Source organism: Macaca fascicularis, chromosome 5, assembly GCF_037993035.2.
Source record: "Macaca fascicularis isolate 582-1 chromosome 5, T2T-MFA8v1.1".
Lineage (NCBI taxonomy): Eukaryota > Metazoa > Chordata > Mammalia > Primates > Cercopithecidae > Macaca > Macaca fascicularis.
Genome location: NC_088379.1, coordinates 37,129,108 through 37,154,396, shown reverse-complemented (window position 1 = coordinate 37,154,396; position 25,289 = coordinate 37,129,108). Strand labels below are relative to the sequence as shown.

Genomic DNA, 25,289 nt, shown 5'->3' with positions numbered 1-25,289 from the left:
TAAGTATCAAAAGGAAAAGGTGATCTCTTTAGTTTTTTTTTTTTTTTTTTTTGAGACAGAGTTTAGCTCTTGTCGCCCAGGCTGCAGTGCAATGGTGCGATCTCGGCTCACTGCAACCTCTGCTTCCCAGGTTCAAGCAATTCTCCTGCCTCAGTCTCCCGAGTAGCTGGGATTACAGGGGCCCACCACCATGCCCAGCTAATTTTTATATGGTTAGTAGAGACGGGGTTTCACCATGTTGGCCAGTCTGGTCTCAAACTCCTGACTTCAGGTGATCCACCCGCCTCAGCCTCCCAAAGTGCTGGGATTATAGGCGTGAGCCATTGTGCCCTGCCTTATTTAATTTTTATATGAAATAGAATTCATCACCAAAATAAAAGCATTAGAAAGGATATTAGTATCTCATGCATAAGTATATAACAGAACATTTCAAAATATTATTTCGATCCAACAGAGTCAATAACAACTTACTCCACATAAATGGCCTTTAGTTGCTGAGACAAAGACAAATTCTTGGTTGCTAGAAAGCTAGCCAACTCTGCACTTATGACAGCGGCACTGACTCCATCTTTGTCCAGAACAAAAGGGCAGCACATGTATCCTGCAGAAACACACGTCATACATACATCTATACAATACAGTGTCAAACCACATGTGAGTATGAATCCTGGCTACTGCATATTAGAGGTTGTACAGTGTTGCGTGTATGCTCGTTTCTCATTAACTACCTTATGTTTAAGACTTTAGCCCACTGCCTAGGCCACAGCAGGCCTTCAAGAAGTATTTGCTGAAGAACCTGCAAGATTTTCCCTCCTGGCCACATTGTGCTCAATCACTAGAGTCATGAAACTCCTTCCAGCTCATGAAATTGTTTCTAATTGTCCTGGTCAATACATATCTCTTCCTTCTTTGAATCCCAATAGTATTTGTTAGTTACATTATTCATTTTGACATCTGGCCTATACTCTTGTGTGTGATTACTTCACTAAATCTATCAAAGCTGCTGTAGGCTAAGGTCAGTGCCATCATTTCTTTTAGAGTCACTGGGTAATAGACATGCAATTAATACTTGATAAATGAATGTAAGAAAATCTTTTCTAAAGTAAAAATCTATGGAAAGACAAGTCTGCCAAATCTGACAATAAACGAGCAGAACCTGAGCGATGACACTTTCTCTAATCAGTTAAATCGTGTGTTAGTGTCGCAGAGAATATACAAATGAATATAAACAAATCTAATGCATAATAGTTTTTACTAAATTAATAGCTTAAAAGCATTTGGTACAATGTGAATTTCAAATTTCTATAGCTAGCTCTCCTTTCTGTTCATTTATATTGACAGTTTAGGACAAGGGTTTTTCTGTCATTCTGGCTGGACCTGGTTCATCCTTTTGGGTGACTATCATCTTGATGACAGCAGCGAACTATGCCTTCCTTCTCCCTTCCTCTGCATAGACCCTAGCATAGATCCTCATTAGCACTTTCGGAGGAGGATGGACTTTAAATACCACAGGGTTTAGGCCTGGATATTAGACACCACAGTGGAGGAAACATCACACCTCCCAAAGTCCATATACTGGCAGTCATGCATACAATATCACTGTTCTCAGTCATTCAGGCCAAGGATTCTGACATGAATGACTTGGTTATTTTTAAGACATTACTTTTTGCTGTAAATCATCTGAGATGTCAATTTTGGAGTAGGACAGTTCGACATTCAACCTGAGTGCTGGAGAAGCAAAATAAACCGGTTTGAATCCAAATGCAAACTTTTCCTTTTGCTTTGTAACCAATTCCTTAATGTTCATAATCACTTCTTACCAATAGCTTCTTCAAATGCAAACAAGACCGTTTTCCCCTGGTCCATTAGCTGTTTGGCTCTGTTTCCCATCCACTTAAAGCCAGTTAATGTTTCCTAAAGGGATAATCAAAATGAGAAAGACATGTCTTAGATCTTCTACAGAGCAGATGAAAGGAAAATGAGTGAATCCCAGAAACAACTTACCTCAAAATGAAAACCTTCCTTTAAGGCAATGGCCCGCAAGATTTTAGAGGAGACGGTGCTGGACAACATGTACGTGTCTTTGAGAGCACCGCGATCCTGGTTCTTCTCTTTCCAAGATGTAAAAAGCCACCAGCCCAAGAGGGCCCCCAACTCATTGCCTGAAAACACCCTCCATTCACCACTGAAAGAAAAAAAAACAACTATTCTTTTCCATTATCTTAAGGAAGACTCTAGAGTGTCATGGGGATAAAACAATTTAGCAAACAAAGCCTCAAAGTATTTTCTGCAAGGCTGTTCTTGTTATTCATCATCTTTAAATAACTGGTCAGAAATGTAACTGCCATTTTACAAACATCTGAGCAGCTACCATATATATCAGCCAGTTTGCCTGAACAGACATCCTCTCTTTGAAGACTGTATAAAATAAGTATGTCAGACATGACACACAATGGCTCTATATTAATCTTTGGCAAAGCCTTTGGTTTTAAATATAACAAATATGCTGGCAAGATCCCCCATATACAGAGTAACTTTTGCTATCTCAATTTCTGGACTGGTTAGTGTTGCTGATTCTGAGACGGGACAGCTCAGTACCACTTAAGATCAAGCTCGGTCCTAAATGGTCAGAACATCAGAGAAAAGGTGTGCGATTTCTGCTTCTCTTGGCAGTCCAGATGGCTAAAAGTAAATCTCATCTATCAGGATGTATCACCTTAGCTTAACTTTCTCAACACTGACATAGAATGGAATCTGTTTTATCACAATCTAAACACCCTGCCATTTCAGCAGCAGCACCCTCCTGCCCCCAAAACATCACATAGGCTAACTGACACCCAAAATAGCTTGGGCGCTGCCTACCTTTCAACTTTAGGCCCCACGTACTTACTTCTCCTTTGTTCAAACTCTCTGGTCAGACTTGTCTTAAACACTGTGCCGATACCCCACAGGAATTCCTCCCTGGTCTGTCCAAACTAAATTCAGCATCTCCTTGAAGATACAGCTCCCTCCTAAACCCCTCAGCAAATACTGAAGCACACAGCTAGCTCCAAAGTGCTTTACCCTCATTAGACACTGAGACATTACTTATAATAAAATCAATTATAAAATGAGAAGTTCCCAAATAGGAGTTTCAATTTGAAACACATACTGGGTTGATTTACTCTGCATTATGCTTGCCAATCACGTAACCTCCCCCTACACTAGATCTCTATCTTCTCTCCATCAGAAGACTCCACAGGAGGTTCAGTGAAACGATCATTTGCAAAATAAATGGGAAATGTTTCCAAATAGGTCTCATCTCCCCAGGAACATTTTACCAATGAAGAGATCATCCTTCATATGTTCTATAATAGAGGTAATCACAATTAATTTTACCTGTCTTGCTTTTCTGCCACAGCAAGTCTATCAGCATCCGGGTCATTTGCTAAAACAATTCTGGCCTTGGTTTTGTCAGCCAAAGCAAAAGATAAAGTCTGAAGAAGAATATGAAAATAAAAGATTATTTAATCAAGAATCGAGCATATGGTAGTCTTTAAAAACATTCAGCTCCTTAAGAACTCAAGAGGTCTTTCCGCTCTTAGAAAGATAATATAGGACCAACCAAGACCAGCTCCAGAAGTGAAATTTAGCAAACAAAAGCTACAGCTGGTCTTGGTTGGCCACATAGTATCTTCCTAAGTCAGAGGTCAGATAATGGGAGCATCGGTGTGTGAACCAAGCCTACCAGTGTGCCCGCTGCGCATGTGCCAGTAGGTGTGTGGTTGGACTGGTATTTCCGGGCATTGCCGTGTGATCAGCCTCACAAATAAAACACAATAAACTGATTCTCTGAATACCACTGCTACCCCAACATTTAAAAATGTTATAGGAACCATACTGTAAGCAACACTTCTTCATATCAGAAAAATGACAAGAAATAAAAATCATAACCTGATAAAATTTCACTCTATTACTGCTTCTTTTTGGCATTAAGGAGACACGGCAAATTAAATTAAATTAAATTAATTGAATTTGAAGCACCATTTAGAGCTCAGTTCTCATATCCTGATCCTGGGGTGTTTAATTTGAAAGATCCTTTAAGAAATGAATGACTAACAGATATACATATTTCCTTTTTTCTTTTTTGAGACAGAGTCTCGCTCTGTCACCCAGGTTGGAGTGCAGTGGTGCAATCTCAGCTCACTGCAACCTCCGTCTCCCAGGTTCAAACAACTCTAATGCCTCAGCCTCCCAAGTAGCTGGGATAACAGGCATGTACCACCACACCCAACTAATTTTTGTATTTTTAGTAGAGACGGAGTTTCGCCATGTTGGCCAGGCTGTTCTCGAACACCTGACCTCAAGTGATCCGCCTGCCTTGGTCTCCCAAAGTGCTGGGATTACAGGCATGAGACGCTGCACCCAGCCCTATATACATATTTCCACACCGAAATTAGTTTTTCTTCAGCACAATGAAAAAACATAAAATGTATTTTACTTGACAGTAATAGTTTTGAATATAAAAGCAGATTTCATAATTTAAAAAAAAATTAGGTTACCAAGACACCTTTCCCCTCTTCGGGATTCGGGTATTTCACCGTTGGAAACTCAGGATCCGGATCTTTCTGTTCAGGAACAGCCTCAGGAGGAACAAGGTCAAAAGCCTTGAAAGCTGACTGCACAAAGTTATGACCCACCCCATGGACAGAGGTGTGCACGAACTTCACCTTCGTTTCCCTGTTCACGCTCCTAGAATCAGACACACAGTGGAAAATGATAAAAGGTAGAAACAGGGCTCTCAAAACTGCAAGGTTTGCAAGAATGTACAAGACAACTGAATATCTTTCTAATTCCATTTCAAAAAAACAAAACGTATCCATTCTCTCCCAGATATATATATTCCCTCCCTCAACATACTCAAGTTTTAAATTCTACTCTGTAGTTATTTTCAGCAAATCTGATTATTTCAGGTTTTATGTATCCCATCTAGAGTGAGATACAAAGAAGAACCTCAAGCTCATGTTCCTACATGAGATTCACTGCTGGCCTGATAGGTGCCCCGACAGTGCCAGAGTCAGCCCGGGACAGTTCCAAGGCTCCACACACCCATACATCCCCAAAGCGACAGGTTCCCAAATGCCTTTTATCAGCTTCAGAAATGATTTTAAAAATGTCCTTTTTAACAAAATGTGTTGGGTTATCCCATACATAAAGATATAAAAAATAAAACTTTTACTTTGGGAGGCCAAGGCGGGCGGATCACCTGAGGTGAGGAGTTCAAAACCAGCCTCACCAACATGGAGAAACCTCATCTCTACTAAACATACAAAATTAGCCGGGCATGGTGGTGCATGCCTGTAATCCCAGCTACTTGGGACACTGAGGCAGGAGAATCGCTTGAACCTGGGAGGCGGAGGTTGCAGTGAGCCGAGATGGTGCCATTGCACTCCAGCCTGGGCAACAAGAGCGTAACTCCATCTCAGGAAAAAAAATATTAAAAATAATAATAATAATAATAAATAAAACTTTTTGTTTGCCAAGTAACAATCCTGTTTGATACCATGCCATGACTTAGGGACTTCATACAGACTAACAACAGATATCAAAATTAACAAGAGAAGTTACAAAAAATAAAAGGCTTAAAAACTTCCAATGCTCTGATGACTGGAATCTTAGGTTACTATCCATTTCTTTTGGGAATGAATAAATGAACACGGTGTTGTCTAAGAGAATCATGGTTTAAAACAAGCATACCCTGAAAATAAAATGCATCTGGGAAAATAAATACGTAAGATTAGGGAGGAAAAATCTGGAAAAACAACTCTCTTGGATTTTAAAAAACATAATAAACCTATAGTAATTAAAACAGCTTGGTACTAGATAGAAAAAGGCAGATTAAAGGAACAGAATAGAGAATTCAGAAGTTAATCTAATTTGAAATGGGAAATGAACACAGAAGTGGTTAACATGCTCTGGAGTCAGAGTCTGAATTTAAATCCTGGGGCTCGGCCATCCATAAGCTGTGTGACTGTTGGCTATTAACCACTCTTCCTTATAGTTTTCTCATCTATAACATGCATGATAATATACTATAATTTACTGGCATTACTCTGAGGATTAAAATGAAATTACATGTTGACCGGGCACAGTGGCCCACTCCTCTAATCCTAGCACTTTGGGAGGCCAAGGCTGGTGGATTGCTTGAGCTCAGGAATACAAGACCAGCCTGGGCAACATGGTGAAACCCCATATCTACAAAAAAAATACAAAAAAATTAGGAGGGCATGGTGGTGCACAACTGTAGTCCCAGCTACTTGGAGGGCTGAGGCAGGAGCATTCCCTGAACCTGGGAGGTCAAGGCCGCAGTGAGCCAAGATCATGCCACTGCACTCCAGCCTGGGTGACAATGTGAGACCCTGTCTTAAAAAAAAGAAAAAAAATTACATGTGAAGGGCCTCCAGCAGCTATCTGATATGTAATAAGCACTTGATTAACGTTAGAAATTGTTTCATAAAGGTGACCTTTCCAATTAGTCAAAAAAAAAAAAAAGATTCTTCCATTGATGTTGGTACAACCGCAAACCTTTTAGAAAAAAACCTATAATCTGCTTTCCTACTTCATGCCCCATATAAAATTAAAAATCACTAATGAAACAGAAGATTGAAATATTATAAAACACAAACATGAAAGTTCTAGAGAAAGAACAAGGGAAATTTTTTGTGTTACTTTAATAATTTTGTTACAGAGCGTGTCTTCCTAAGCGTGACATAAAACACAGAAGCTATAAAATAAGATTAATAAATACTATACAAATTTGTGAACAGTTCAGCAAAGAGTTTCAATAAAAAATTCCAAAGAAAACAGAAGAGAAACATCTAACAAACATATATTATATATATTTTATATGTATATATTATATGTATATATGTATATTATAAACAAAGATGTTTATAAATATAAAAGGTGAACAAATACATAGAAATATATAGGTTAAAGAATACAAATAAAAGTGAGCTATTACTTTCAACTAGGAAATCAGGAAAAATGAGAAACTGGATCACGGCGCAGGAGGAAATGTAGATATCATATGCTGTCACCATCTACTGCTGGTGGGAGCACCAACTGGTATATTTTTGGCGGTCAATTTGCTAAGCACTATCAACTTTGCGAATGCATAGACAATTCTGATGCCAGAAAGTTACCTTACGGTTACGCATGCGCACACACATGCACGTGCGCGCGCGCGCGCGCACACACACCCACACACTCTCAAGCAACTGTTCACAAGGGGGGTTGACTCCCGAGCTACTGGGAGTGGAAAACCAGAAATGCTTCATTTTTCGTGAAGTTAAATCAGAGGGGCAGAGGGAAAGTTCACAGATGTGTTTTGTCTGGACTACACACCATTGAAAAAAATGGTACAACATGTAGGAATTAGGAGATTTCACACACAAAATGCAGGTTTCCGGTTTTTTTGGGAACAGGAGAACACAGATGATCTGGCAACTGGGACCCATATTTTCATGTGGGCAACACTCAGCTGGCGTGGCTGCTCCCTTCAGGAGGGACTGGGCTTTCATACTCTGCACTGGAGTGGACACCATCAGCTGATCCAACAAATACAATATCAAAGACACCTACAAGTTCAGTTTCTTTGAATCCATGGTTTCTTGCTAGGGGGACAATCAGGAGGGGTGGGACCTACAGCATACTCAAGAAGACACTACTGTCACTCTGCTAGACCACTTCCTACCTTACGGTAAGGACTGAGTCTGCGTCACTGAGTTAAACCCACCGGTGCAGCAGCCTTTAAGACAGAAAGTCGGGACTAATAGGGACTAACATAGGGAGGTGTCCGTGACAAATTAATTGGGGGGAAAAGGGCACAGAACAAACCACACACACACACTATATTCCCATTTATGGTTTTGAAGTATATTACACATATATATATATATGCTTGCACATGCACAGAAAATTTTTGGAAAGATAGAAAAATACCAGTGTTTCCTATTCAAGACTTTTAAGCAAGTTTTTAAAACATACATATATATGTACACACACACATGCACACTGACATGTATGAATATGTATGAATCACATACATGTACGGAATCTATAGGAGGTCAGCAAACTAAGGCCTATGGGCAAGCCACCATTTCCGTCTGCACTCCTTCACTGACATTTCATCTATGACGGCTTTTGTACTAAAACAGCAGAGTTGAGTAGTTGAGAAAGAGTCCATGTGGTCCTCAAAGCCAAAAATATTTACTATCTATCCCTTTAAGAAAAGTTTGCCAAGGCCTGATCTACAGCCTCTAAAATAGGATGCGGCTGGTTGGGCATGGTGGCTCACACCTGGAATCCCAGCACTTTGGGAGGCCAAGGCCGGTGGATCACTTGAGGCCAGGAGTTCAAGACTAGCCTGGCCAACATGCCACAATACCTTGTTTCTATTAAAAATACAAAAAAACTAGCTGGGTGCAGTGGCTCACACCTGTAATCCCAGCTATTTGGGAGGCTGAGGCACAAGAATCGCTTGAATCTAGAAGGCAGAGGTTGTAGTGAGCCAAGATCGTGCCACTGCACTCCAGCCTGGGTGACAGAGTGAGACTCTGTCTCAAAATAAGTAAACAAAATAAAATAAAATCAGACACAGCTGAAGCACATGAACCAGTTAAAGAGAAAAACTTCATGAACACTGATAGAATTTGGCTGAATCACATAAACTTCACTCACTCAAGGCCAGTGAAGACACAATTCGTTTACCTGTGGAAACAGTACTTTTTAAGGTCCTCAAAGTAGTCATTATTGATGGAAGCACTGGGATTGTGAAGAAGTGGACTGCTATCAATTAAAGAGTCGTCCCAAGCTTGAGGCCACGGTTCTAGGTTTTCTTCAATAGCTTGAGAAATCCCTTTATCATGAGGAGAGATGATCTGAGCTCCATTATCCCAATAGACCTAGAGAACCCAGGAACACATTCAGAAGGTTTACAGTTAATGGAAATAAGGCACCTATTGCCCGTGGTCCCAAAGAATACAGATATAGGATTCCTACAGAAGGATGTATGTGTGGAGTAGAAAAAGGAAAATACCTTATAACCATTATCCTGCTTTGGATTGTGAGATGCAGTTATCATGATTCCAGCACAAAGTTTCAAGCGCAATACCGTGAAGGGCTGTAACATAGCAGGAAACAAGAACAAACAGGTTTTAACAAAAAAAGCAGACATCCTTAAAATGTCTATTTTATATTGTTCATGCCAACTTGCTCCCTTTTAATAAATGTAATATATAAATAGCATAGTATTTCTGAGCCACACCCCAGCAGTATGCAACTACCCTTAGAACTAACTGACTGCTCAAAATTCCAGGATGCATTTCCTAATAAGAAAGGTGAGTAATTTCCTCAGTGCCTTCTCATTCCATCTTCTACTTGGTTGAGCTAGAAAATTCTTCAAACACAACAATGGTCTAAGCCTCCATTCCAATGCTTTCAAGGCTTCTACCTGAGACAGAAGTTTGTGGATTCAGTTTACTCCCTCCAACTGCTTCTCCCTCTTCTCCTCTCTCATCTGCTTTTAAGGAAAAGGTTGAGAAAAATACTGAGGGGCTGGGGGTGACGGCTCACGCCTATAATCCCACCACTTTGAGAGGCCGAGACAGGTGGATCACTTGAGGTCAGGAGTTCAAGACCAGCCTGGCCAACATGGTGAAACCCTGTCTCTACCAAAAATACAAAAGAATTAGTCAGGCATGGTGGCAGGCGCCTGTAATCTCAGCAACTTGGGAGGCTGAGGCAGGAGAATCACTTGAACCCGGGAGGCGGGGGTTGCAGTGAGCCGAGATCGTGCCACGGCACTCCAGCCCTAACTCTTTTTGAGACAAAAGTGAAACTCTGTCTCAAAAAAAAAGTTGAGGTAATGGAGAATGCTCTTACACATTGCTCATTTATCTCTCACTCCAGGGTTATTTATATTTCAACTTAGCTCCCATCTCTACTACTTCCCAAAATGGGAGAAGGGGCTGGATTATTCCCCCATTATGGCAAATGACATTGATTATACACAGGCAACCTGAGATTTAAATTGTCTGTCCCCTCCACCCTCCCACCAAGAATCACTGCAGTCACTCAATCCCCTGGAAGTTATGTCACATGTCTCAGGTGTCCTGGGCCAAAGAAAAGAGGAGAAGGACTCCTCAGTGTGGACAAAGGATCATGACACACTGGTTCAATTCATGTCTGACATAAAATTAATAGCTATTAACGCTTAGTACAGAAGGTAATTAGGATGCTTGAATACATGACAATTTTTCCATCAAACAATGAAACTTGAACTACATTTAGATGTGAATAGAGTGTGTACCAGGTTATTTACAGCCTAGGGGTGCTGCATCTACCTGTCAGTGCACTAGAGCCAGCAAACACAAAATGAGTTGGAATCTCCTTCCGTAGCGATACAGTCTCATTTCTACTAGATGCAAGTAACTGCATCCAAATCACATTTTTCAAAACGTATCTTCAGCATCTGGCCCAGCTCTTAAAAGTTTTGTCTATGTCAAAGCAACAGCTGTCTTAGTCCCTACTGTCTTTTCTTTAGATTGTGCTACACAAAGGATTTGATAAAAGTCTTACTCAAACATGCCGAGCATGCTCTCTGTACTAGCCATGAATAGTATTTAGAATAAAACATTTGTATAAAACAGGGGTGCGCCAGCTTGTCAAAAATATTCATGACAAGACAGGGTTTGAGGTGAATTCAGATTTTGACCCAAGAAGTTTCTTAATTGTGATAGCTGAGAAAAACAACTACAAACCAAATTTAAAAACAGAGAAAAGGCCAGGCACGGTGACTCACGCCTGTAATACCAGCTCTTTGGGAGGCCAAGGCGGGCGGATGACCTGAGGTCAGGAGTTCGAGACTAGCATGGCCAATGTGGTGAAACCTCATTTCTACTAAAAATGCAAAAACTAGCTGGGCGTGGTGGCAGGTGCCTGTAATCCCAGCTACTTGGGAGGCTGAGGTAGGAGAATTACTTGAACCCAGGAGATGGAGGTTACAGTGCGCCAAGATTGCACCATCGCACTCCAGCCTGGGCAACAAGCGAGACTCTGTCTCAAAAAAAAATTTTTTTTTTTGCTAACTCACTCAAATATCCTTAGAATGCAAACAAAAGGAAAACTGCACTTTAAAAAAACCAATTCCAATGAATCAAAAGTTGAATACCAGAGAAATATTACTAGGATGTGGGAGAAACATTCCAGGAGAGAAAAGAAAATGCCTCATACATGCCAAGGAGCTCCTCTGTCATTCAAACAGTCCAATCCCAATAGCCCTAAAGACTGTCAAATTCAGCCAAGTCCCATCCCTGATCATGTAACAGGAAATTATGAAAGGAAATGGCTACTTACCACAAAGGGGGTTGGCGTTATATCAGAAAAGAGGTACACAGGAATCCCCTGACTGATAAACGTGGTTGCAGCAAGTCGGGCAAACCTGCGAATGCAGAGTGACAGGGAAGAAAAGGAGAGTTGAGTGATCAGGACTGTGAGAGATGGAAAGAAGGGAATGAATGCTGAATGTTCTTCAGGTGAATGCAGCAGCCAGATCAAGGACAGCATTTATTACAATCTTAACCCTGGCATGGGACAGTAAAGCTGAAGGACTCTCAGGAGTCATCTCATTTCACTCTTTTGTTTTACAGAAATGGCACTAAAGTCAAGAAAGGCCAGGCCTCTTTCCCTGGGTCTAACAGCCCCTTAGTGGCGGAGCCAGGCTGCATCCCAGCCTTTCAGCTCTCCATGTATCTCAGTGGTTCTCAGCCAGGGCAAGTCTGCACCTTCTCCTTCCAGGCATCTGAAATGTCTGGAAACATTTTTGCTTGTCACACTGGGGAACAGAGAGAGTTGCTACTGGCAGATAGTAGGGAGAGGTCAGGGGTGCTACCAAACATCTTACAATATGCCCTACAACCACAAAAAAATCACCCAGCCACATGTCAACAGAGCAGAGGCTGAAAATCCCCGCCTAAGCCTATCACAATCCAGTGTACACCACACAGACTGGAAATTGATTAGAGATTGCTTTATTTGAAATATAAGACATCCTGGAGTATGCATGTGTGTATATACACACAAACACACACACACACACACACACACACCCATACACATATATACATCTTGGTTCCAATCAGCCTTTGAAAGAAAACTTAATTATTTGACATTTTTCTCAACTTCCACAGAAACTTGCTCAGGGCAAGACACAGAAAATGGCATGAAATCTTCCTTCAAGCTGGTGTAAAATACATTACCACAAATAAATGAGCAATTTACTCAGAATGAACAACATTATACCATCCTTGTGGGTTAAACAATCAGATCATTCATCCTCTCCCCAAATACTTCTTGAGCACCAGCTTCATCGAACAGTATTCTGAAGGCTGCCTGGGGCACAAAGAGCAGATTTCCACTCTCTCTCTCTCTGTTACAAATGTGCACAAAAAAATGCGATGCGTTCTCTGCATATACTTAACAGTCACTGCTTACGTTCCCCACTAGATATTTAAAATTGGAAGATTAAAGAATAAACATTTCTTTGGGCGAAATTCAGAAACTGAAATAGTTTCCAACTCCTTACGAAGGTTCCATTCACTCATTATGAGTATCTTACCATGTGTTGGTTAAACACTTATGTTATGATGTCTAAATGTCTCACGCCTTGTAGGTAATAGAGAGTAGCCTTGCGTTCCACTCTATCCCATCCCATCAAACTCTGAGACTTGAACCATAAGCTTAAATCAGTAACATCACTCACTTTAAGGAAATGATAGGGCCCTAAGGCCAAGGGCAAAAAAATCTGTACCTTAACTGATAATGTTAACATATCTCTGAAGGTTGTATCAACCAGAAGCAGGGCAGTCAGCTTAAAATGAAGAAATTTAAGAAGCTCAGCAGGCAGATTTAGCCACATATAAGCACTGTGCATGCTCTGAGCAAAGGATCTGACCTGCCCTGGGGTGGCAGAGGAACATGGTCATGATTTAGTTCTAACCGTACATCCACTAACTGTAAATGACAAGCTGATATGCTAGTTTATACATCATTCTCTTGTGAATGTAGTTTATGTGCATCTACCCCCCAGAGCTATAACTTTTCTCTGCTTTACTGACAAAAACCACATTTTTGAGCTGCAAAGCTAAAGACTAAAAATCGTATGCCCCTGAGTTCAACCTGGGGCTGATGCCGCCTGGTGATTTTCTCTGGCTATGCACCCCTCCTCACGGCCACACGTTTGTCCCCACGAGTGCTTCTGTCTTAGATTGGAAGCTCCTGATGGGCAAATATAGGACTCTATAAACTCATCCAGCTCTGTAAAGTTAATGAGACTTTTCATTAATATTCAATATGTATAATGCTAAGATACTACTAATACTGATACTCTGGAAGGATTAAAAATTCATCGTAACAGAGGAAGTGTTCAAGTGAAAAAGAGGGTTATGTAACACGGTTAAGGGCAGGGGTTGGTAACTACAGCCCATTTTGTAAATAAAGTTTTACGGGAACACTGCCATGCTCCTGTGTTTATGCATTGTCTATGGATGTTTCTCTGCTTTATAGTGGTGATGGGAATCATGTGATATGCAATGTGTACGATATCCACTATTTGCCCTTTAGAGAAAAAGTTTGCTGACCCCTGGTACTAGCCTCCTTAGTTTTAAATTGCGACTCCTGCTTTCACATTATAATCTCAGGGTAAAGAGATAAAAGTGCATACCTTACAGGTTGCTGTGAGGATAGAATGAGTAAATACGTAAGTGTCTGGTTCATAATCAGCACTCCAATGATTGCTGCTATTACTGTTATCATTATCACCATCAGCATCATATGCCTACAGCTACATAATAGAGTCCCACTGATTTGAGAATGTTTCAGAAATGTAGCTTGATGTGGGCATTCAAGAGTGGGAAGGGGGTCAGGAGGTTTATGAACAGCAGGGTAAAAATTATGTATAAAGTTAATGGATGCAGCACACCAATATGGCACATGTATACATATGTAACAAACCTGCACGTTGTGCACATGTACCCTAGAACTTAAAGTATAATAAAAAAATTAAAAAATTAAAAAAATTATGTATAACAATGCAAATGAGAGGGAGAAATACTACTGCCAGTTTAAGAAATTTTTGTTTAGATAGGTATTACATTCTAAATTGTCTAAATAATTTTATTTCCTCAACCCAATGTAAAACCAGAATCTTTAAAACTTGCCAAGAGAAGTTACCCATTGTTTTTATTGTTAAGCAATGAGGCTAATGAATATATTAAAGTCAAGTAATTGAGATGGTGATTAAAATAAAACTGCAAAATAAATTATAAAAACATCATTTTGTAAAAATGTTTCAATACCTTCTGCTGCTACCCCCACTGGATGGATGGGCTCGGGCGTCAAAGCTGATCACGATGCCTTTCTGCTTTAAGTCACTGAACTGTTTTTCCAGGTATCTGCAAAATCCCTACAAATACGCCATAGATTTAAAAAGCATAGCTTTAACATATTTTTACATATACCACGTAGAAAAACTGGACAAAAATTAAGTTTTCTCAAATTTCATAGAACACTATAGCAGAGGGGGAAAAATTCACTCAGTAAGGAAAGCAAACTGAACAATAAGAAAGTAACAGCTTGGTTTATTATCTACGTGTTTTTGTATTAGGTACTGTGTTAGTCATTGATCACTTAGTAGCTGTTATGTCTAACCTCAGATCAACTTTGTTAGGAAAACTTTTTTTTTTTTCTCCAGAGACAGGGTCTTGCTCTGTTGCCTAGGCTGGAGTTGCAATGGCACAATCAAAGTTCATTGCAACCTTGAATTCCTGGGCTTAAGCAATCCTCCCCGCTGCCCCAACTCAGCCTCCTGAGAAGCTAGGACCACAAGTGCATGCTACCAGGCCCAACTAATTTTTAAAATTTTTTTGTAGAGACAGGGTCTTGCTACGTTGCCCAGGTTGGTCTTGAACTATTGTCAAATAATCCTCCTGTCTTCACCTCCCAAAATGCTGGGATTATAGGTGTGGGCCACTGCCCCTGACCAGAAATCCCATTTTATAGATGGTTAAAATAAGGCTCAGAGAGGCACAGTGACTTGTCCTGTTTCAGATATTCGAGTAGCAGAGCCTGGATTTGCACCCAGGGCTAGTGAGAGGTGCTTCAGTGTAGGGCCTAAAAGCACACACTCTAGAAGCACAATCTGTGAATCTGTACTCCACGCTGCCACCCACAAGCAAATGACAAGTTCCTTAAGTTCTTGGTGCCTTAGTTTCCTCCTCTGTAAAACAGGAATAACAATATCTACCTCATAAGGAACAAATGAATGAAAACATGCAAAGTGCTGAGAATTCAACACCAACTAAGTACTATATTAAGTATTTGCTGTTGTAAGCATTATTTTTGTTGTTATTTTCCTTCAAAGCCATATAAAACAAAGAAAACTCTGGTAGACTGGGCAAAAATAATGATTCATTTTACATTATTTATTTCACTTTTGCTAAAGTCGTATTAAAATATATGTAACTCTTTTTCCTTTGAGATGGGGTCTCACTGTGTCTCCCATGCTGGAGTGCAGTGACATGATCACGGTTCACTGCAGCCTCAATCTCTCAGGCTCAAGTAATCGTCTCACCTCAGCCTCCTGACGTGCTGGGACTACAGGCACATGCCACCATGCCCCGCTAATTTTTAAAAAACAATTTATGTAGAGATGGGGTCTTGCCATATTGCCCAGGCTGGTTTTGCCCAGGCTGGTTTCAATTTCGTGGGCTCAAACAATCCTCCTGCCTTGGCCTCCCAAAGGGCTAGGATTATAGGCATGAGCCACCATGCCCAACCTGTTACTTTTATTTTGGGTAGGAGGGGATACATCACAGCCTTGTTGCCAGAGCAAAGCTAATTTAGAATGCCTTTAGCTTTTCCTTGACAAATACGTTGCACTGGGATTATCTTCTGAGGCTGTGATACAGGGAAAAAAGGCCACATGTATTGGTTTCATGCGTTCCCCAGAAGGTACCCACGTGCCTGATACTCTAAGACTGACAACAGTGACAGTACCCCTCTTCCTGCTCAACCCTTGAGCTGCGGCCCCAACGCTCCATGGGGCAAAAAGCATTCACACCTCCAGATTCTCTAAAAATCTCAGAGGCCTGCTGAGGATGAGGACCTGAAAGAATGGCCAAGAGAAAAGTGAATTCCTATTCTAGATGAAAGACTCAGTGGGGGGAAGAGGGAGGTTTTCAGAAATAAAATGTTATTATAAAACATAAGCAGCATGTTTATTTGGATGACTTCAAAAAGTAGAACTAAGACCAATATGTAAAGTCTACAGAAAGGCAGATTTTGGCTTAAAATAATGAAACCATCTTTTAATGAGAATGGTCCAAAGATAGAATGGCCTCTTGCAGAGGACAGTGAGTTTCCCATCACTGGTATGCCATGGCTAAATTAATCTAAGAACACAGAATCCAAAATAGAGCATAAACACAGCATAAATTAATTGGCAGGAGGAAATGATAACCTCTATCAATGAGGCAAACAATACAAAAGTTTCCTCCAGTCTCTCTGTCCTGTTTCCTTTGACATATTTTTGAATCACATACATCTGCTTCTTAAACGAACCAGGCAAACTTTGGGGTACCTCAGAATGAGGCTCCACACCCAGAGACCAGCAGGAAGGGCACCTATGCCACCAAGAAAGTCTGATGAGTGAAAAATTACCAATGTATTTGTCTATCAGCATTCTGCCAGGGAACACTACCCAAGACGGGGTAGAAACCTGGGCTGTTTGTTCTGGGAATGCTCTTGCCTCTAATTTTGAATCCACTCCTAAGATTTTAAAGATATACCTGCTGCTCAGATAAAACTTTCTTAACTCTTCATTTCTCTGTCTCCTATTATAAGTATCCAAGAATAGGCTGAATGAGCACTTCAGAGTGGTGGGGTCGTGCAGAAAATGACCCCAAGTGGTGTCTGGTTGAATTACATGACCTTTAGCATACTGATCATCTTCTTTACCACAGGGTTTACCCCCAGAGAAGACCAATTCTAGGAGAAAAATGGGTAAGACAGTCTTTAACGGGAATACATTTCATTATTCTCAGAAACTAGGTGTAGAAAAATACAGGGGAAAAAGCTCTAGGTTAATCTACAATCCCTTAGAAATCCCTAACGATTAGGCCCAATGGCAGGTGTAACCAACTGGATTGTCCAAAGATGGCCCCGGTAATATAAGCCATCGCACGTGTTCCTCTTACAATGTGACATTAATGCTCCTCCAATGAGAAGTGGGTATTTATGTGCCCTCTCCTTGAATATGAGACAGCCTTACTGACTCACTTTTAACAAACTGAATATGGTAGAAGTGACACTTTCAAAGCTAGGTCATAAAAGTCAGCACGGCTTCCAACTGGTACATTCTCTCTCTCCCTCTCTGGATACTCCATTGGAAGCCAACCATCATGTTATAAGGAAGTTCAGGCCACATGAAGGGGTTCCAGCCCCAGCTAAGATCCCAGCCAATAGGCAGTAATAATTTCAGATGTGTGAATGAAGGTCCCTTCAAATGATTCCAGCCTCCAAACTGGACCAGATGGTACTGAGTGGAGCAGAGACAAGCTGTCCCCACTGAGTTCTACCAAAATTGCAGATTTGTAAGCAAAATAAATGTGGCTGTTGTTTTAAACCATTATGTTTTCAGTGATTTGTTATATAGCCCTAGTAACAAGCACAGAAGGCAACCTTATTCAGCAGCACAGTTCCTATGTTATCCACAAACCGAATAGGATTCCCGAACTTACCCCATTCTAAGTTTTCCTCCAGCATCTTAGGGAGCCCTATTGCTTAATAAGAATTTGTGACCAGGAGTTCCCATGGCAAATCTTTTTTTTTTTTTTTTTTTTTTCTGAGATAGAGTTTTGTTCTGTTGCCCAGGCTGGAGTCCAGTGGCATGATGTCGACTCACTATGACCTTGCCTTCCAGGTTCAAACAATCCCTCTATCTCAGCCTCCCAAGTAGCTGGAATTATAGGTGCACACCACCACGCCTGGCTAATTTTTGTATTTTTGGTAGAGACAGGGTTTCACCATGTTGCTCAGGCTGGTCTTGAACTCCTAGGTGCAAGTGATCCGCCTGCCTCAGCCTCCCAAAGTGCTGGGATTACACGTGTAAGCCATCGTGCCTGGCCCTCATGGTAAATCTATACCCTTAGATGAGCTTTCCTTATTGGAGTTTTGTTACAACATGCCCAGCTCTGCCTTTTATGCTGGGATGTATATGTGAGGCCCATGTAATCACTATTAGGCAATTTTTTCTAGCCTTTCTTTTCCCAGAATTAAAGTGACATTCATCATTAACAGGTCTAAGCTGAAGAAATACTGGTAAGAATAATCTGTTCTATTTCATTTCCCTCATAAACAGTACTGCCAATACCCAGTGGAAGTGCTTCTGTTTTGTCAAATTATCTCTTTCCTAAAAGCTGGGTCTAGACTCTGACAAAAACATTCACAAGTTAAGGCAAGGAAACTTAGACTCAATCCAGACTATAAAACAAAGGAGAACAGGCTCTTGGTAATTCCAGCAGTTAGAAAAGCTTTTTAGCACTTGCTATGTAACCATGGCAAAAATAATAGAACCTTAAAAGTTGTCAGTTTAGTTGGTGCATTTATACTGGAAGGAAAGCCCCATGAAAGAATCTGTTTGTTTGAGTCACTCTCATATCCCCAGTGACCGGCACATAGTAGGCACTCAATAAGTGTGTTGAATGAATGAATGAATGAATGGCTATATGAGTCCTGATCAAGTGCTACTTCGACCAACTTACTTTATGGAGTAAATGGTGGCGACTTCCTGTGTCTAGCCAAGCTGATAAGACATGTCCATAATTAGAACAAATTAGGTCTGTCAAATAGAAAATGAGCTAGAGGATACATTGAGTTACTAAGAATTATAAAAATGTGGTACCTGTGTAGTCTGGATGATGGTCAAGTCATTCATACGAGAAATTCCAGGACCCATAGCAGCTCGAAGGCCAGCTGTCCCAAACTCCATTCGGGCCCCAAAACATTTTCCTAGTTCTTCTTTATTACCTTCTGCTATTAGTCGTTTCACTGCCTCCAAAGTTAAGAAATTCTGCAAAACAAAAATATATAGATACAACGAGACACCCAAGTGAATGAAAAATAAGAAATGTAAAAAAACCCACAATTATTCTAACCCATAGGAAAAAAAAAATATATATATATGTAGACCTTTCAATTTTCTGATGCTTTTGAAATATGAAATATGAAGTCAGTTTGACATTATAATGTAAGTGTTCTTTTCTTTCCTGTCAAGGTAAGCACTTTTGGAGAAACAGAAGTAGAGGTTTTACCATATGAGTCTAACCCCCAGAACGGAATCCCAGCACACTACTTGCCAACTCTAGGCGCTTGTGCAGATTATTTAGTTCTCAAATTCTGTTTCCCCATTTGCAAAATGGGAATAATCTAGAACCTCCCTTACTCGATTTTTAAGGTTTTAAGGAGGTTTACTTCAACTTAATGTAAAACATCTTTCTCTACCTGGCACTTAGTTGTGATTAAATGTTCATTTTTCTCCCTAATGCCCTCCAATTTTCCAGAGAGATTACACAATTTAAATCAAAACCTTACTTTTGTAATGTTTTATAATTCATACCAGGCATTCACATACCTGGTCAAGTTTGAATATTGTAACATCTCCAAGACGCAGACAAATAACAGAAACCTAATTTTATAGATGGGGAAGCCTCAGAGATTGAGTGACTTGCTTAAATAGAAAGATAAACATTAATCTAGTGCCTTTTCTATAACAGTAACTGCTTCAAATAGACGCTAACATGATTCATTTAAGTTCATCATACATTGCCCAATTTTTTTTTTTTTTTTTTTTTGGTACGGTAGTTGCAGAAAATGTTAAGGTTGGAGAAAAATAATGACAATCACATTAATTTCATACGAGCTTTTAAGTTATGAATTCAGGAAAACAACAGAGGAAGTACTTTATATTCCTGTTTTACAGTCATTATCCACTTAGATGAGCAGTCATGCAGGACATGGCCATGTAATTAAACTTTGAAATACTATTGCAAATACAACCTTGGCTTTCTGGAATTAAGCCCACTTTTCCAGATTGTTTCAGATTCAACAGAAATCAAGTAAACCCCACCTTTTTTGGTGAAAAGCAGCAGACACTAATTACAGAACACAGTCTTACCTATCAGATTCAGACACTAATTACAGAACACAGTCTTACCTATCAGACTGTCAGCTGCCCCCAAAGAAGGGCTCAGATCGGGTACATAAAAGAGGCTCATAAAAGAGGCTCAATAAATATTCGTGGAGTGAATCAGAAAACACGGACTTCACTGCCACATCCAATATCGAGTGATTCTCCCTTGTTCACAGTGTAGGTCCGGAAAATCTTAATTGGTCTTTGATATGTATGAAAGACCAATTATATATATGGTCTTTGATATATATGATATCTATGAAATTTGATATATATGAAAGTAGCCTGAGAGAAACAAAGGAGACGGACAGATAAGAATGAGAAGTCAAGAGGAGAGCAGGATCAAAATCAGCCCTGGCAGTGACGAAAAGTGACAGCAGAGAAAACAGCAGGGATGAAGGGCACGGTGGAAACACAGAGGGCACCTGCCAGGGTGCCTTGCCAATCGCGAGGGGGTAGTCAGACTAGAGGGCTGCAGCGCTTTTAGCTGGTGGGAGATTCACTGGAGAATGAACGGGCTTCTTCTAAGTTAGGTGCCAGTTTCAAAGCAAAAAAAGAAATTAACAGAGGATAGAACTTGAGAAGTGGTAAAAAAAAAAAAAAAAAAAAAAAAAGACATCTCATCTCTACCCAGAGAGATACAATCTTTCTATACACAGATGCAACACTGTGTAGAAATTAGATTGCTTTCTTCTCCTTTTTCTTCTTAGGGAAAGTGCATTATGAACTCTGACTTCAAAACAATTCTGTACTCTACAAATTGCAAGTTATCAGAAATGGAAACATTTTTCTTCCCTTGAGAATCAGAAGGTTATCTTCCGAGGAAAAGAAAAACGCCCCCAAGGAGTTGCCAAGAGCATCCTGGAAATGGGATTTGCTGACATTTTATTTGTAGGGGCCGGAGAATAGTAAATAAAGACAAAGACCTGACCCCTACTGACCTTGTAATCTGCTTTGTTCATTCAAGTATTTCAGTGACCGACTAGGCGTCATGCACTATGCCTATGCCAGGCCCTACAAACCAAGGTAGTGAGAACGGAGAGGCCTGGCCACATAATCTATGGAGGTCCAGTGCACAATGAAAATGGGTGACCTCTTTTTTTATCATTAAGATTTTCAAGACAGGGCAGCAAGACATTAAAACAACAGTGGGCCCTTCCAGGAGCGGGAGTCCTGTGAGACTGCAGGGGTCTCTCGCCCCTGAAGTCGGCCCTGGAGACAGACATTAAACAAACCTACAAACAAGTGTTTTTGGAGTTTTTTGTTTTTACCATTTGTAGTAAGAGCTAGAAAGGAAAATAACAGCCCGTTTACAGTGAATATTAGGGAGAAATAATTTACACTTCGGAGCCAAGGAAGGACTCTCTACATAAGCCACATTTAAGTTCAGGCACAAAATGAGTCACAACGGGAGAAACAATTTCGGCAGAGGAGAGCAGCGAGGGACATTCCGAGAAAACCGAACAGCAAGCAGGAGAACAGGTAGAAAGGGCGAGACGCAAGTTAGAGAGGAGAGAGGGAGTGATGTCCAGAGCTGGGTTCCTGATTCTCTCTAAGAAAAGGAATGAAGAGACAGAAAACCGTGCTGTGTCCAAAGAGTTCCTCCTCTGCAGTCAAAGTTCTAAGGGGTACTCCTGAAGCCAGGCGGGCCCACCCAGGAGGATCCTTGGTTTGTAACCAAGCCCTCAGGATGGGAGGACCGGACCACAACGCTGCTCAGCAAAGGTCTCAGCGGCCAAAGGAATAGGCGGGACGGAGCGATTATGGGTCCATGGGGATGCACAGCAGACCACGGACCACGAGCCAGCTGTCTCAGTGACAGGCGTGCGTCCCTCAGCTAGACAGCGTCCAGGGTCTGGCCGCGCTTAGACCACCCTGGCTCTCTCCTCTACTCCAAACTTGCAGTCCGGCCGGCCGGATGGCTGGTTTCGTCCGGGAATAAGCTTTCCCGGCCTAACTCCGAACGTGCCACATGCCTGCCAGGCCGAAGGAGGCCTAGCAGCGGCCGCACCCTCCTCCTGGGTCTTCCCGGGAGATAAGCGGGGTGCACGGGGCGGGAAGGCAGCTCAGGCGGGGTACGCAGCGCCGCGCCTGGGGAGGGCGGAGCATCCGGCCCCGCTCCGGGCGCTCCCCGCCTGCTGACGCCCCTCACCTTGTCCCAGCGCAGCCACTGGGCCGTCTCCCGGTCCAGCCGGGCGTCCTCGCCTAGACCGCCGCCTTCTGAGGCCGCCATCGCTGAGCTTGCGCTGCCGCGGCGGAGGGAAGTAGGCGGCAAGGTCACTCTTCCGGCCCGGCCCCAAGAGGTGGAGGCGGAGGCAGGGGCGGGGAGAGCCGCGGCGGAGCCAGCCGGTCCTTGGGAAAGTGACGCGCGCCGCGACAGGCACGCCTCCTTGCCTTTTGTGGGTGTGCCACGGGGGGTGGGAGTGAGCGCGGAGGAATTGCGCGGCTGGGGTGAGTTGCTGGAACCTGGCACGAATGAAAGGCTTTGCCATGGTCTCTGATGCAGCCAGGTTACAGCCAGCCGTGAGTTCCTGCTGCGCGCCAGGCACATGTCAGATGCTGGGATACCAGGAAGTGCACCCAGATAGGGGCCTGAAGATTATGTAGAAATTCAGAAGGTCAAGAACAGCCAGAAAAAAATATTGAAAAAGAAAAACAAAGTGGGAAGACCAGTGGAATATACGATAGAGACCAGAAACAAAAATACACGTGTATGGACAATTTATTTCAGAGGCGGGGCTGCAGAGCACAGGAGGAAACTATTTTTAGGTAATGGTGCTGGGTCAACGGGATATCTACGTAGGGAAAAGAAAAAGAGAAATTGGCCCCCTACCTCTCATCACACACAGCTCTGAATTCCAGATCAATTGTAGCTCTAAGTGTGAAAGGTAGCGTGAAACTTATGGAAACTAACATAGGAGCACATCTTCCTGACGCTGGTATCACCAAGCCATAAAGAAGATGCATACCCATAAGCATAAAAAGGCACGTGCAGGAATATTTCTAGCAGCATTATTTGTAAAAGCCTCAAACTGGAAACAACCCAGATGACCATCGACAATACAATGGATAAATACTTGGTAGTATATCCATACCAACTCATATAAATAAATCATGGCACATTGATACAGCAGTGCAAGTGAACTACTGTTATACACAACATCATGAATGAATCTCACAAACACTGAGTGACGGAGTTCAAAAACCCGCCTCCCCACCCCCAAATACTGGATCATTCATCTGTAGTCCCAGCTACTTGGTGATGGGGGAGCTGGAGGGAGTCCTGAGGAGGGAGGATCGCTTGAGCCTGGGAGGTCGAGGCTGCAGTAAGCTCTGATTATGCCGCTGTTCTCCAGCCTGGGAGACAGAGGGAGACCCTGAAAAAAAAAAAAAAACCAACCGAAATATATAAAATTATAGGGAGAGGGAACAAATCAGTGATTTTCAAGAGCTGGGGGTGGGGGGAGGGGTTGGCTACCAAGGGCACAACGGAATTTGAGGGAGTTGTGGAACTGTTCCGTATCTTGATTGAGTTCGGGGTTTACGTTTATCAAAACTCATAGAACTAGGATATAAAGGGTAAAGTTCACTGTATGTAAGTTATATCTTTTTTTCTTAAGTTTTAAGATTAAAAACTAAAAAGGAGGCAAAACTAATCTATGGATGTCAGGGGAGTAGTAGCTTTGCGAAGGAGGGAAAGTGCCTTCTGGGGTTCTGGGACTGTTCTGTTTCTTGACCTGGACGATGGTCAACAGGTGTGTTCACTTTGTAATATTCACTAAGCTGCAATCTTATGAGTTGTGCATTTTCTGTATGTTCTTCAATTTTTATTATTATTATTATTATTTTTTGAGACACAGTGTCGCTCTGTCACCCAGGCTGGAGTGCAGTGGTACGATCTCAGCTCACTGTAAGCTCTGCCTCCTGGGTTCAAGAGATTCTCATGCCTCAGCCTCCTGAGCAGCTGGGATTACAGGGGCATGCCACCATGCCCAGCTTATTTATTTATTTATTTATTTATTTATTTATTTATTTGAGACAGAGTCTTGCTCTGTCACCCAGGCTGGAGTGCAATGGTGGGATCTCAGCTCACTGCAACCTCCATCTCCTGGGTCCAAGTGATTCTCCTGCCTCGGCCTCCTGAGTAGCTGGGATTATATGTGTGAGCCACCGTGCCCAGCCTTTTTTTTTTTTTTTTTCTGTATTTTTAGTAGAGAACGGATTTCGCCATGTTGGTCAGGCTGGTCATGAACTCCTGACCTCAAGTGATCTGCCCACTTCTGCCTTCCAAAGTGTTGGGATTACAGAGATGAGCCACTGCGCCCGGCTATGTTCTTCAATTTTAAAAAGAAAAAATATATATCCAGGATCTATGATATCTGTTTAATGTCATGGGGGAGGCATATTAAACATGTAATCACAGCAGTTAATACATAATTACAAACTGATAAAATGCTGGAGGGAAAGCAGAGAGATGTCATGAGGCTGCAGGCTAACAGAGGCCACCTCAGTCCGGAAGCTTGCCTGAGCGCTGGAAGCTTAAGAGAGATGTGAGGGAAGGATGTAGTTAATGTGAGAGTGTGGTCCTTCCCCTGACTGCAAAGCCTGAGAGACTGGAGCACAGAGAAGAAGAGGAGGACAGGCTGCCTCAGTTTCCCCAAATGTTAGGTGGTCTGCAGGTCCACCACACTCAGGCTCTCTCTTTTCTCTGCACCAGATAAGTCGTCTTCTCAGTCATGCTCTGGAAAAAAATTGCAGGACATGGAGAATCAGAGACCCAGGCAGATCTCACTCACCCTTGTTTTCCTCTCAAATGCCAGTTTTCCGAGACGAGTCTGTGCAGCCTTCAGCCTTCTGCCAAGGTAGGAGGGGGGCTAGTGGGTCTCTAAATATCCAGCAGTTCTGGGCCTCAGAGTTCATATCTGATGGTTGCAGCTGAGTCTCTACTGTGGTTCAAAACATGTGGGGAGTAGTGTCTAAGGAAGTTATTTTGTCACCTTTT

At 41.9% G+C, this 25,289-nt stretch overlaps 1 protein-coding gene across 4 annotated transcripts in view; it reads right to left on the bottom strand.

Moving 5' to 3' along the window:
* PGM2 (phosphoglucomutase 2) overlaps positions 1–22,585 on the bottom strand; it is a 35,249-nt gene extending 12,664 nt beyond the window's left edge. The window contains exons 1-11 of one of the 4 annotated variants that reach the window (XM_045392238.3): positions 22,440–22,585; positions 19,001–19,168; positions 14,397–14,503; positions 11,398–11,482; positions 9,080–9,163; positions 8,752–8,945; positions 4,542–4,731; positions 3,379–3,476; positions 2,005–2,185; positions 1,821–1,914; positions 472–601 (exon numbers count right to left, since the gene is read on the bottom strand). In XM_045392238.3, coding sequence (XP_045248173.2) covers positions 472–601; positions 1,821–1,914; positions 2,005–2,185; positions 3,379–3,476; positions 4,542–4,731; positions 8,752–8,945; positions 9,080–9,163; positions 11,398–11,482; positions 14,397–14,503; positions 19,001–19,168; positions 22,440–22,520 — 1,412 coding nt within the window. In that variant the 5' untranslated portion in view covers positions 22,521–22,585. The remainder of the gene's footprint in view (positions 1–471; positions 602–1,820; positions 1,915–2,004; positions 2,186–3,378; positions 3,477–4,541; positions 4,732–8,751; positions 8,946–9,079; positions 9,164–11,397; positions 11,483–14,396; positions 14,504–19,000; positions 19,169–22,439) is intronic. The other 3 variants (XR_010586785.2, XM_074039521.1, XR_012434774.1) reach the window with 3 other exon arrangements.
* Between the last annotated feature and the right edge of the window lie 2,704 nt (positions 22,586–25,289).